Source organism: Macrobrachium nipponense, chromosome 30 (genome assembly GCF_015104395.2).
Source record: "Macrobrachium nipponense isolate FS-2020 chromosome 30, ASM1510439v2, whole genome shotgun sequence".
NCBI classification, from domain to species: Eukaryota; Metazoa; Arthropoda; class Malacostraca; order Decapoda; family Palaemonidae; genus Macrobrachium; species Macrobrachium nipponense.
Window position 1 is genome coordinate 31,480,552 of NC_087218.1, and position 13,110 is coordinate 31,493,661.

Consider the following 13,110-nt stretch of genomic DNA (forward strand, 5'->3'; position numbering starts at 1 on the left):
TGTAAAAAATGAGGGCGTATAAAAAAAGAGGTGTTATTACCCCTTAGAAATGGCCCTCAAATTTCGGATTTTGACTGAAACCTTCCTGGGGAAGAGGGGAGTCTATGACGAAAATTTGATAGCCCTACTCTTCATAGTGAGCCAAAATTACTTGTTTGTTGAATCTACTGTGTCAAATGACTCAATTTGATAAAGAAACTTGAGACTGGTGGGATGTCGTACTCTCAGCTGGGTTCAAATAACATGAGAGTCAGAAAGGAAAAAAGTGCCAATACCTTTTGTGTGTTTATAGTTTGATATATTCTTTATTTGGGTTGTACAACTACTCTATATCGTTCTCTATCCTAGAAACATACATAAATTTTGCAATCTTTGAAAAGTTTTAGATGGGATATTGTTACATCCACTATGAAATCTTGAATAAAATATCAAGCGCACTATCAAACACTCGAAATAATTAAGATATTCTTTTACTTTATCGTAATTTTCGTTAAAATACTTACTTGATGTTTCAGATCGGTCATTTCTTCAAGATACTTGTTATTAATTGCAATCAGACTTGAAATTTGTTCATTGAGGTTTTTTACATCTTTCTGGAGTAAATCAATTTGTGAGATAGGTTTTGGGTCTTCCTTATTATCAAACATGAGTAACTTTCTCATGAAAACTACATGAGGACTTTTTTTCCCTTCAATTTCTGTTACTTTAACCTTTGTCTTAACTCTCCGGAAATACGGAAAGATTATATCATACTTGAAAAAAAGCTGAACTCGATTTTCAGCTCTGTGAAAGCATGCTTTTTCTCTGAATATATCAAACTGATTTGAGGGTTGGGTGATGATGAAATTAGCAATGAAACCTCCAAGAAAAGTAACAAATACTAGAAACAAACATTTGATAAGTGTCGGGTACTGGAGAGGATATTTTTCAGTAAATATGAAAGTGTTGTCATAGGCTAAATCTTGCAGCATCCACAGTGTAGTTTTTACCATAGCTTCAGTAATACTCGAGAATGCCGGTTGGTTTGATAGAAGAAGATGAAAAATGAAAGCAAACACAAACATAATACTAAATATGTATATCAAAACCATGAAGAAACTCTTGATGAACCTTCTTGTCACCGGCATGAAAATAGAGAACTTGGGTATTTGGTTCAGCGTATTGAGAGAGTGCAGCCAAGTCAGCAAAAGTCCGATGATGCCAAACTGCCATCTCCATACCTGAAAGAAATACGTAAGTTTCTCAAATGGAGAACAAGGCTTTGTTTTGTGGATGAAAGTTGAGCAAAAACAATGATCGTACCTGTTAAGTAGTTCTGCAAAAGTTTCAGGAGTGCTTACCAATGCTCCACAATTGGAAACCTATGCATAGATGAGAAAATTTATTTTTCAAAAAAGCTTTGTCTTCTCCTAGGTGAGTAGCCCCTGGCCCATTGGTATTTGATGTATAACACACATGACCAAATCCCTGAATGCAGAAAACCACTTACAACATTATAAATATCAAGAGGATTACTGAGTACAGCTAAAGTGATTTCAAAATTTACTTGCATTTTTATCTAATTTGAGAATCAGATAAAAAATCAAAGTAAATGCAATTTCTGTGCCATTCAATCTTTAAAAAGAATCTTTCCAGACACATACTAGTTGGGGCATCTAAAGCAGTTCCATGACCATGGAGACTGAAGGCTCATTTCTCATTGGATTTATCGTCTATGAAGGTTAAAGAAAAAAATTAGCCGGGGTGCCCCTTACAAAAATGTGGGGAAATTTTGTGAGACCCCTATATCCAATATGGCTACCGTCAGCCAAGCTGGAAATGAACATTTTAGTGGTTTGGCCCACAGTGCTGCATAATATTAACATGGATTCTGAGTCAAGAAATTCATAAATAATGTAGAATTATTGATCTGACCTAATTTTGACCTTCAAATTCAAATTGGTCGCCAATTGTTGGCTCTAAATGGCAGTTTTCAAAATCGTCATAGATCATTAATTTTAGGCTCAAATGAAAGCTCTGCTCAAACTGAGTTCAGCTATGGACATTAAAAATCAAGCAAGTTACATAGAAGTTATCTCAAATGTAAAAAAAGATCAAGGTTTGTGGTTGATCCAAAACAACGTTTGCTATCTTTTCCATTGGTTACCTGAACTAAGTTGGTCATTGGACCCATCACTTCAATATGAACTGGAAAATAATTTAATGCTCTTCAATAGCATAAAATATCTCTGAAGTTGTCTTCTGCAGTAATTCAACAAAGCAGACCCAGTCCCACATCCAAGTGATGTGAGAGCACTCGCTCTAATGTTTACTTTGCCAAACGCTCATATCATGAGAAAATTCCTTGCTGCTTTGGGGTAAGTTCTTATGCTCAACATTATTCAATAGTCCAAAGAGAATTTTATCATCATGAATGTATGACAGTTAGAGATAATATCATGTTCAGGTGTTATCATTGATAATTAGTGTTAGCTAAGTTAGGTAATTTTATTGTTAGCTAGCCAATGTTAACATTAGCTGTCAATCAACTTATGTCGACTGACATAAACCTTCGGCTTGCCATGGAAACAAGTATATACAACATAGGAGACTCTACAGAAAGCCCACAAGGATCTTGAGGAAGATAGTGATTTAAAGGAGTTGGTCAACAGAGTTTATGAGAAACCTGGCACAGACAAGGGGGACCTGTGGGTCTTGTTCTTGGTAATGACCAACCCACTTGTACAATGTCTTGATGTATGTCATTCAAGAAATGGTAGAGTACCTACTGTCAATATATAACATGCTGCCAGGACTGATGGCATATGACAACCATGATTGTGGAAGGTGGTTGCCAGATTATTGGACATTACTCTCTTTGCTGTCAGATGGGGAAATGGCATTCTTCAGCATTCACGTCACTCAGTCAATGACAGGGATACCTTACCCCTGTCTTCCACTCCACCTTTGGATAGAAACAACTATGAATCTGAATTCGAAGCTAAAGCAAGGATGGATTCAACTCCTACTGAATGAGAAGCAACTGTTCTCAACAACAAGAAAAACAACATTGCAAGGGTACAGTCTACTGTGAAACAGAGCCTCAAGTGCCAGTGCCACCATAGGAAGCATGTAGAATGCCAGCCAGCAGGGATGTAGAAGGATGAGAAAGCAGTTCAGGACCCTCTGGCATTCATGAAAGATTTTGAAGCTGAGCCCTTTTGACATCTCTTCACCTACACTGAGGTCACTACAGTCTGGCCTGGTTGCCTCGCCAGAGTTAGCGCATGACCTGAAGACTACAATTCCAGATGGCCAAGCTCAGGTTGAAACCTTCCTGCAAGAGTGAGTTTTCACAAAGAACAAACTTCTCACTGCAACCATTCACAGGATTAAGAGGTGGAATTTCACTGGAGAAATAATCTGTACACCAGTGCTCAGATGAAGGTTGCTGATATGGAGAGATTGGGGCTGGCAACCCTAGTGGACCTTGCAGAGGGATCAGGAATAGTCCAACTTGAATCAGCCCTTGAGAGGAGAGTGACTAAGGTGTGCCTTTCACTCTACAATGTAGATGGATCAAGACTGTGAGGAGCAAGCTGTTAGAGCTCTTCAAATTATACCCAGAAAGTGAAAAACCAAGAGACTGCATTAGCCTTGTGGACATGGGGTTGATCTGGTGGCTTGCCTCTCCTACACCTGCAGACCATGAGTCTTGGAAGCAGAACGGTTCTGAGTACCACTGGGGTAACTACTTGGATAAAACCTCTGCTATAATCTTCTCACAGCATGGCAATGCTTGCCTCATCATCCTTATCAGTGACATATGTGACCTGCCTTTCAGCATCAAGGATGATGAGCACTATTGCCAGTCAGCAAAATATCCAAAAGGCCCAAATGTTTTCCCCAAGCCTAAAGACAGGTTTCCAGGTGCCGCTGAGTTCAACCAATTCATGGCCAATTCCGGAAACAAGGTCAGCCTACAGAAACTTGTAAAGGAACAGCTGAAAAAACAAGTGGGCCAGGTGCAGAGTGACATCAAGTACTACAAGGGAGAAACGTCAACCAATCTGAGCACTGGTGTGGCTAATGGGGTCTATGTCTTTAGACATTCAGAAGCAGATACAATACTGCTCTCTGCCTATGGAAAGTGAGAGCCAGTAAGTACACTGGACCTGTTGTACTAGACTGCGAGGACACAGATGTGAATTTCCAAATAGCTTATGTCTCGCAGCAAGTCAGGGGTGATTGCTGATTAAACGCCACCATGCGTTAATCAACTGCCGTGACATGCACTCAGAAGAGGTTGCAGATATCATTCATATCTCTCCCTCTCCATGTAATCACTGGCAGTGACCACACCTCAGGGTTCTATGGTCATGGGAAGAAGGTGTTGGAGAAGGTGAAGATCAATTCTGAGGCAAGAGAGCTCCTGTGACAAGTGGCTGAGAGTCTGGAATTAAAACATGAAGTCAGGGCAGATATGAAGGCATTTGTCCTCTCTTATCATTTATGTTGAGAGTGCAGATGTGAACTATGGGTGGGCCATAGCTTCCAAATGGCACAAACTGAAGAATATGTGTACAATCCATCTCCCACCTAATGAGACTCTGAATCTTCATATGCCAAGGACAAACTGCCTTACATATTGTCAGCTCCATTACAACCTGCAAGAGCATCCTTCTCCCATTGGTCATGGCTGGGAACTAGTGAATTTGAGGTGTTTGTTGACCAGTGCATCACACCCTGCTGCCAATGCCCCAGCAAGCTCACACCTCATGACTGCTCCTCAGATGAGATTAGTTAGTAGTGACAAAGAGAGGAGTAAGTGTGGAGACTCATTTTAGTTTATATTAAAAGAAAATTCTCAATAAAAAGAACACCAATCTAAAGAATCTTCTCTGTCTCCCAGCTGTCATTCGTTCCACTCCAGACATCTGATGACATATGTGTAATTTTACTGTCCATAACTGCGCTCAGTATGAGCAGAGCTTTCACTTGAACCTAAAACCTCTATATGACGATTTTAGAAAATTGACATCTAAAGAGCCAATAATTCGCAGCCATCTTGAATTTGAAGGTTAAGAGTAGGTAAAATCAATAAATCTACATCATTTATGAATTTCTTGACTCAAGTAATCTTGAATCCATGTATTATGCAACACTGGGCCAAACCGTTAAAAAGTTAATTTTCAGCTTGGCTGACAGTAGCCATTTTGGATATAGGTCTCTCACAAAATATCTCCACATTTTTGTGAAGGGCACCCCGGCTAATTTTTTAACCTTCATAGATGACAAATCCAATGAGAAATGAACCTTCACCCTCCACGGTCACGGAACTGCTATAGGTGGCCCAACTAACAAGAAACTATTTCTGAAAGATAACTGTTAAGACAAATTATCAGCCCAAAACAAAGTTAAAGTTAAAAAAAGTACTGCAAGTTTCCAAGATTTATTATGCTATCACTTATGCGTGAACATATCAGTTGAAGCTCATACGTGAAACTTACCACAATTGCAATTAAAGCTGTAACAATGGCCGTATTTTCCCGTCAGTTTAATCAAGAGAGCCAAACTATTGACTAGTGGATTCAGCAAAAATGATTAAGTACCAATTCTGCACAATCTATTTCTTGTCTCTAAGTTTCTACTCAAATACACTAACAAGTCTTTTTGAATATTCGATGCAAAATTGAAAAGTACTTACTTGCAAGACCATATGCTTGTTTCCACAGGCCTCAAACTCTATCAGAATAAACATGGTGAAAAACATCCTTATGATACGTATTTTGTGTTCAATGTAGGAGAAGTATGAAGTTTTCAGCTGTGAATAAAAATACAAGGAAACAAAATTCAATGTTCGTGGCCGTGACTATTTCTAAAAATGAATACTGTAACACCACTTTTATTTTTTGTGAATTACAAAACACTGTCTTACTATAGCTGTTACTTGGGTACTTCAAGGGGGAACCAACAGAGAATATTTTAAAATAAAGGCCTTATTATTCTTCCAGTCAGCATCTGTTCCCATTCTGGAGAAATAAAATACTCAGATGGAAATTATTATTAATCATAGATAGAAAGTAGTTTAATCATAAGTCACATTTCTAGAATCTTGAAGGGCTTGCCAAAAAGATTTTCTCTTCACAAAAGGTGAAAACTAGCAGGATGAAGTTAACGAACTTAGACACCTTAATGGGAGAAGATCAATAAGAGGGATCAAAAGTAAAAGAAAGTAATGTAATGCACCTGGGAGGTGGAAGACCCTTTAATACAGTAATGCAGTACAAGGCACACTGTAAGGGGAGTTGTGGTCATCAGAAGTCAGGATACACAAGTACACATTGAAAACTAGAATGCTAAATATTCAAAACAGCACTGCAAGAAATTTTGTTGTTGGGAAAAGAAGAATGCACATAAGGCAGTTCTGCAATACTCTTAGGTAGCAGAGATGATAAGCACTGTCCAACTAGAATTGCTGCTAGAAAAAAATATTATTGCCATTTATGTTCAACAATGCAGGGAAGAAAATTAAGAGCTATCACTGAGATATGTTGTTATGATAAAACACTTTTTCTACAATATCACTAGATGTAAAACAGCTTTATTCCATGTAAAGAGTTAAGCATATCCTAGTTTAACCAGACCACTGAGCTGATTAACATATCTCTTAGGGCTGGCCCGAAGGATAAGATATGTTTTATGTGGCTAGGAACCAATTGGTTACCTAGCAATGGGACCTACAGCTTATTGTGGGTTCCAAACCACATCAATCGAGAAATGAATTGCTAATCACCAGAAATAAATTCCTCTGATTCCACTTTGACCGAGTGGGGAATCGAACTTCGGACTACCGAATCACTAGTCGAGCACGTAACCCACTTGTCTAACGAGGAACTTTTTTTTTTCCTGTAAACAGCAACTAGCCACAACAACTTTGTGGTTCTTGAAAGACCAAACAACCCAGTGCACATGCCCAGACCTTGTTTTAAGACTCCAGAAGGCACCATCTTATTCTTCCATGCCAACCTCGGTGAGGAAGAGTGTGGGGAAGGGAGGAGAGCACTGCAAGTTTATGAGTAATAGATTTATAGGAAAGTATAATTTCTTGTAAAATCTTCATCTGTTTATATGAACATATAAACCCATTAATTATAAACAGCCTGAATTACAATTTATAAGAGAAAGCAATGACAAAGAAGCATTCAATGAGGAAAAAAGTGAAAGCCATAATACAAGAAGTTCATCTACTTTCCATAAAGGATTAAGGGACGGTTTTACAGCAGTAACTGTAGCATCAACAACAGAAGGAAATTCCATTAACCAATGATTTGTAATGCAAATCAGAAATTCCAAACAATGGACACTTATCAGGCACATGAGGTGTGAAGGTAGGTTCAGAATCCAAGAAACTTACGACTCAATTTATGCCCAACACACACACACACACACACGTGAAAAAAGGTTCATGTGGGAGATGAAGATGACTGGTCCATATCCCTCACAGTTGGAAAAGCATGACCCTGTGAATGATCAGGCCCAATGTCTCTCTCTCTCTCTCTCTCTAAATGGCCCCAGTAAGTATCCTACTATGAATAAAAATATTTACGCAGGAGGTAGACCAACAAAATTCATTGTTAAACAAACAATGATGTTGAGAATTCGACATTTCTGTATCATTCTCTATTCACTCAACTGTGGACTATTAATCATCTGAAAGGTGATTTACCTATCTTCTGCGTAGTGCAGTTCCTTATATCTATTACTGTGACGTATTTGTTTTATGGCAACCTGCATAGTCTAATAATATCCACTCATCATTATGACTTTTTGCTTTTGTTATTTTCATTTTATAAATTCACTGCAATGAAATAAAACTATTTAGCTTTGAATGACACCGAGTGTCAGTATACGTAAAAAATTACTTTACCAGAACGAGCAATGAAAATGTCGCATAGCATAAACACAGCTGGGCAGAAATCTCATTGCTCTGAAAGGCTGAAACCTGACATGGAGAACATGATACAGTTTCTGGACTTACTCTCCACCAGGTGTAAAGTTCTTTGGCTAGTAGCACTCCTAATGTCAAGGCAAACGCTATCCAACAGCCTCGTTTTAAGGTCACAGAAGAATTACAGTCCATTAAGTTCTCCTGGAGTGATGCTAATTCGACTGACATGTTCTGATAATTCAGGCGGCAAATTTCATCCTTTGTCATATTACACCTGTTTTGCATATGATACCAGTTGCTGCAATAAAATAAAATGTGCATTACTTCCTTGCTGAGCTGTAGCTGTTATTAATGTCTTGAATACTTTCTTGTTTTAACATTTTTGACCGATTCATCTGATATCCTCCGTGGGTTATTAAAATAAAGACCATCTTTTAGACCCAGATCTCAATACCTGTGTACAGTGTAATGGATATGTCATATTCTGTTATGCATAAATGTCATACAGACATAATCAGGCCTTCCATGAGACTGTATTATTTCACTTTTGTGTACCTGTACCACAAGTCTCAAAATAAGTTTTAAAAAATAAGTTAAAAAAAGCCATTAGAGTTCAGTAAAAAACTATATACAGTATGATAGAATGAAAATGTACAATAAGTGTATTTATCATTACAGATACCAATTACTGTTAGCAGCAGATCAAGACTAGTAATAAATGCCCAAACGCAACCAAATAAATGAGGTATTTGAGATTTAGCCCACATCGCTAAGTGCAGTAATTATACATCAAAATTTAATGTAATAAATATCAAAATTCAAGCTATCTTATACCATAAATAAAAAAGTACATTAATTTCATTAATGAATTAATTACCTTTGCTATCATATATTCAAGAAACCTTAGCTCACTTTAACAGTACCTGCTGTTAAAGGTACTTTGAAAGCAAAACTGGAAGCAGTAATTACTTACTCTATAACTGCCATGCATAGAGTAAGGGATAAGGTGAAAAGAAACTCCACCATCAGATGTCCTAAGACCATGACGCACATATATGACGTCCACCTGTGAAGTAGCCACATATTGATAAGAGGATGGACGAGCATGCAAAGACGCTGGTGCAATACCATAAATGAAACAGGGTGATCCCTTTTCCACTTCAAATCATCTTCTGTATACTCGAGCGCATCTGGTCGTATTTTGTGGGTTTGTGACTCAAATGGACCCTCAGTGGCGCAGCCGTCATCTGAAGAGAAAAAAAAAATTATCATGGTTTCTATGAAGATTTTGTTCAATAAAACATGACATTTCTTAATAAAATTGTTTTATATATAATTACCAAATAATTACATCGCTAAAAGTTTCTAGAATCGGCAGCTAGATTTTTGAAATTAGCTCGTAGCATTATTTTCTAGAGGCTAGGTGACTAGCCCCACCTACTTTTGGGGAAAGAGAAGAACAGCTAGCAAAAAAGGCTTCAATTTGTTTATGCCTTAGGTTCATTCGATGGGAGGAGGGAAGGCTCTGTTCATGTAATTACTTGGTAAGTATATGTAAAACCTAATTTTATAAAAAAAATGTCATTTTATATAAGTAACTTACCAAGTAATTACACAGCTGATTCCCACATTGATAGGAAGTGGGATGCATGAACAGATCTAATCTAACACATTAAGAAAAGGTAATGTAATGAGAATAGAAAATTGCTAGCATTCTAATAATGCTTCTTGTTCCTTATCTGATAAACAAGCTGCTACAGGAAGACTGGCTCTGGATAGAGCTCTTTTATTCCATAGTGGCACAGTAGTAAAACCGAGGGTCACATACATTATAGTGGGTGCCTTGTAGCAAGGATGATTCTAATTGCTAACAAGAATGACAAGTTGCCCCTGCCCGGGGCTCAGTACATAACAAATAACCAATGACATATGCTACGTAATACCACCAAAATTTAAAAACAAACCACTACCCAACCATAAAAACTGGAGGGTACTCAGGTACACAGTACTCCCAGACTCCCATAAAATCCAACTCCATGATTCAAGGTGGAGAAAGGAAGGAAGGAATGCTTCCTCCCCCAACACCACGCTGGCCACAGAGAAGAGACCCAATGTACTGCAATTATCATAAATAGTTTCTACTTCCTTTAAATAATGCAATGCAAAAACCGACTTACACCTCAAAAGGTCGTTTGCGATATTGCCATGGAAGTGGCTACAGCTCTAATTTCATGAGTTTTCACTTTACATAATAGTGCATTGCTATATGTACGAAAAAGGGTTGTCGTAGGAATTTTGTGCCGAAATTTATTTTTTTTCTACTTTTTTACTACCTTATTGCATGTAGAAACTGAAATATAGGGGTTGAATTTTTTCGTAACACTTTACTATATTTTGGGGGGTACTTTACCTTGGCCAGTGCATTGCAAAATTTAACTATCAGTATCATGGCTCTTAGCCAGCCTAACCTTATTATTTATGGTTAGAATATGTTTTTTAGGGCCCTGAGCTCATTTATGATGAATAGGTGGCTATCTGAGGTCAGAGTCACCAATTTAAGGGATCCATTATCTGTGTTAGCGACCTCCTCCCATCCCCAGCTAAAGTAATTGTCTTGGTGTTTGGAATAGGATTCTGGAGACAAGTTCAGTTTTGATGGTTAGAATATCACCGGAGTTCAAAGTCACTATGTTATAAAAGAAATGTGTATCATCTAAAAGAAGATGATCCTACAACATGGGAAGCCCTCAAGAACGGCGACTTTGTTGTGAATAAGTCAGTGCAGGCATTCTGCAACATCTTCACAGGCCAAGCATTGGAGCAGGAAATAAAAGTTCTTAGGAAGCACGGTTCACTGCCAAGCATCAATCAGAGTGAAGTTTCTCTAAATAGATTTATCACTACAGCACCTGACCTTGCACGACTGGTACAGAAATATATCCTGCCTTTCCAGGTGTCAGCAGCTAATGAGAAAGAGCACAACCAGCTGGCAGGAGATATATTATGTGCATCAGACCTAGCCAAAATACACTAAGAGTAAGGAATCAAATTACTCTTCATTGTAATGGAAACCCTTACACAATGACTATGTACCTCAATAATATTTGCTCTTTGACAGTTATCCCAGATATACCCAAGTATGACATCCTAAACAACCCAACTCTGGGAAAAGAGCTGTATAAGAATAAAGTAGATAAGCACCTACTTAAAGGATCCAAAATATCCATTTGGGATTAAATGACCAGGTCAAAGTTTAAGACATTCAGCAGTTGGATGATGAAGACATGGGAATTGGATGATGATGATGAGTAAGGTGAAAGTTGGGGACAAGGTCATCAAACTGTGAGAGGATTGGGATCATACTGTTAGATGCCTGGTAATTTGTCAGACAAGGCCCACAGCCTTACCTAATCTTGAGAAACCAATTGGCACTTAAGAGATCTCGGTGATACCTGTTCTGTTTGCTCCTGATGGGTCACTCCTCCTCGTAAGTAACAAGGCCAGTGTCATGTACACCACTAAGACACAGCCCTCTCAACCACTGCCTTCAGACCCAACTCTGAAGCTATTCGAATTCAAATCCAGATTCTGCTCACCAACCCACATCACCATATTTAATTTTGGATGCAATGGTTGTACTACAGGCAATGAGCAAAACTCCAGGGACGAACAAAATAAAAAACTTAAATGATGATTTCATCAGTAACATTACACTGCAGAGTACTTTTTTTCTCAATATCTTCCGATCAGTCTAAAAGAGAAAGCATGAAAGCATGAACAAAGAGAGCTACATCAAAAGAAGCTTCAAACATTGGATATGAGATCCATGATGAGATGAACATTATGACTGTTTCTCTGTGGAACTTCTTGTCCCGTTCCAAGACCAAGAGCAACTTGTAAGGCTCCTTGCCAGAGGAATACTTGAGGACTTTCAAGGGAAGGATCTACGACTAATTGTCTCATATGACACCAGCATTAGGATCAACACACCCCATAGTCTTGAGGATGATTTCCTTACCCATGAGCATGCAGATCCCCCTCATTTTCTTCACAGTACCAAGAACTGTGCAAACAAACATATCGTTGTTTCCTCTCTAGACACAGATGTGTTGGTCCTCCTCATTGATCTCATAACACATGGACATTTGCGACCTTCAAACACCTTGGGATTCCGCACTGCAAGGTGGAACAAGTGCAGAAAGATTATTGTAATTGAGAGAGTGAGAGGCATAACTTCTCAGAAGTGTAAAGGTCTCATTAGGGTATACAATTTTACTGGAGCTGACTAGGGTGATAGTCTGTGGGTAATACAAAGAAGAGGTGAATCATTGAATATTTCAAATTGAGTCAAAGAAGGTTCCTTATTCCCTCTGAAGTGTCATGAACTACCAGTTCCAGAGGTGGTATTAGAGCTGATAAAATGTGGCTGTAAATCCTCTCTCTGTGCTCGCAAGTGTACTTGTATGAAGAACGGCCTCCCATGCACTCCCATTTGTAAGTGCCACAACCAAGGATGTGAAAATGTCAGCCAAAATAAATGTGATACTGATACTGAAGAATATAAAGAGATATAAAAGCTAAAACTTTTAAGTATCCTGAAGATAATAGATAAATAGTGACTTATATTTCTATACAGTAGTACTATTTGCTTTATATCTGGTTTGTTTTCAAGATTTGCATGGATGAAGTTAGAACTAAAAATTACATTTATGTAGTGGCTTTTAATAATTAACCAATTCCATTGGTTTATGAAACTGCCAGGATTTATTTTGTATCTGAAATCAAAAGAAAGGTGATGGATACATTGCAATTCAATAATTTTGTTGTTATAATTTTTTGCATAATTTACACCCATGAACACAATAGCAAGAACTATATTTTTGCAGTGTCATTTAGTACGTTACTAATCCTTGAATAATTTTGTTTATGTGATCAAAAGAAGTGTGATGGGAAAATTGCAGTATTTTATTTTTTATCATTAGTTTTTTTTACTCTAATCAACATAGTAAAGATTATTTTTACACAATATTCTAATTCCTGTACATATGAATCTACACAGATTTCTTTTGTTTATATGAGCAAGAGAAATGTTATGGGTACATTGCAGTACACTATTGTGGTTTTCGTCAAGAGCTTTTACAAAATTTAATCTCATGAACATATTAGTAAGGATGACATTT

The 13,110-nt window shown here is 37.8% G+C and overlaps 1 protein-coding gene across 5 annotated transcripts in view; it reads right to left on the minus strand.

Annotated features, from left to right (window-relative positions):
• Window positions 1-276: 276 nt before the first annotated feature.
• LOC135202404 (ankyrin-1-like) overlaps window positions 277-13,110 on the minus strand; it is a 44,716-nt gene continuing 31,882 nt past the window's right edge. For 4 of the 5 annotated variants that reach the window (XM_064231799.1, XM_064231797.1, XM_064231798.1 and 1 more), the window contains 4 exons: window positions 8,904-9,177; window positions 8,021-8,228; window positions 5,687-5,803; window positions 277-1,220 (listed from right to left, as the gene is read on the minus strand). In XM_064231799.1, the coding sequence (XP_064087869.1) occupies window positions 471-1,220; window positions 5,687-5,803; window positions 8,021-8,228; window positions 8,904-9,177 (1,349 nt within the window). In that variant the 3' untranslated portion in view covers window positions 277-470. Of the gene's footprint in view, window positions 1,221-5,686; window positions 5,804-8,020; window positions 8,229-8,903; window positions 9,178-13,110 lie in introns of those variants that run through there. The other variant, XM_064231800.1, reaches the window with a different exon arrangement.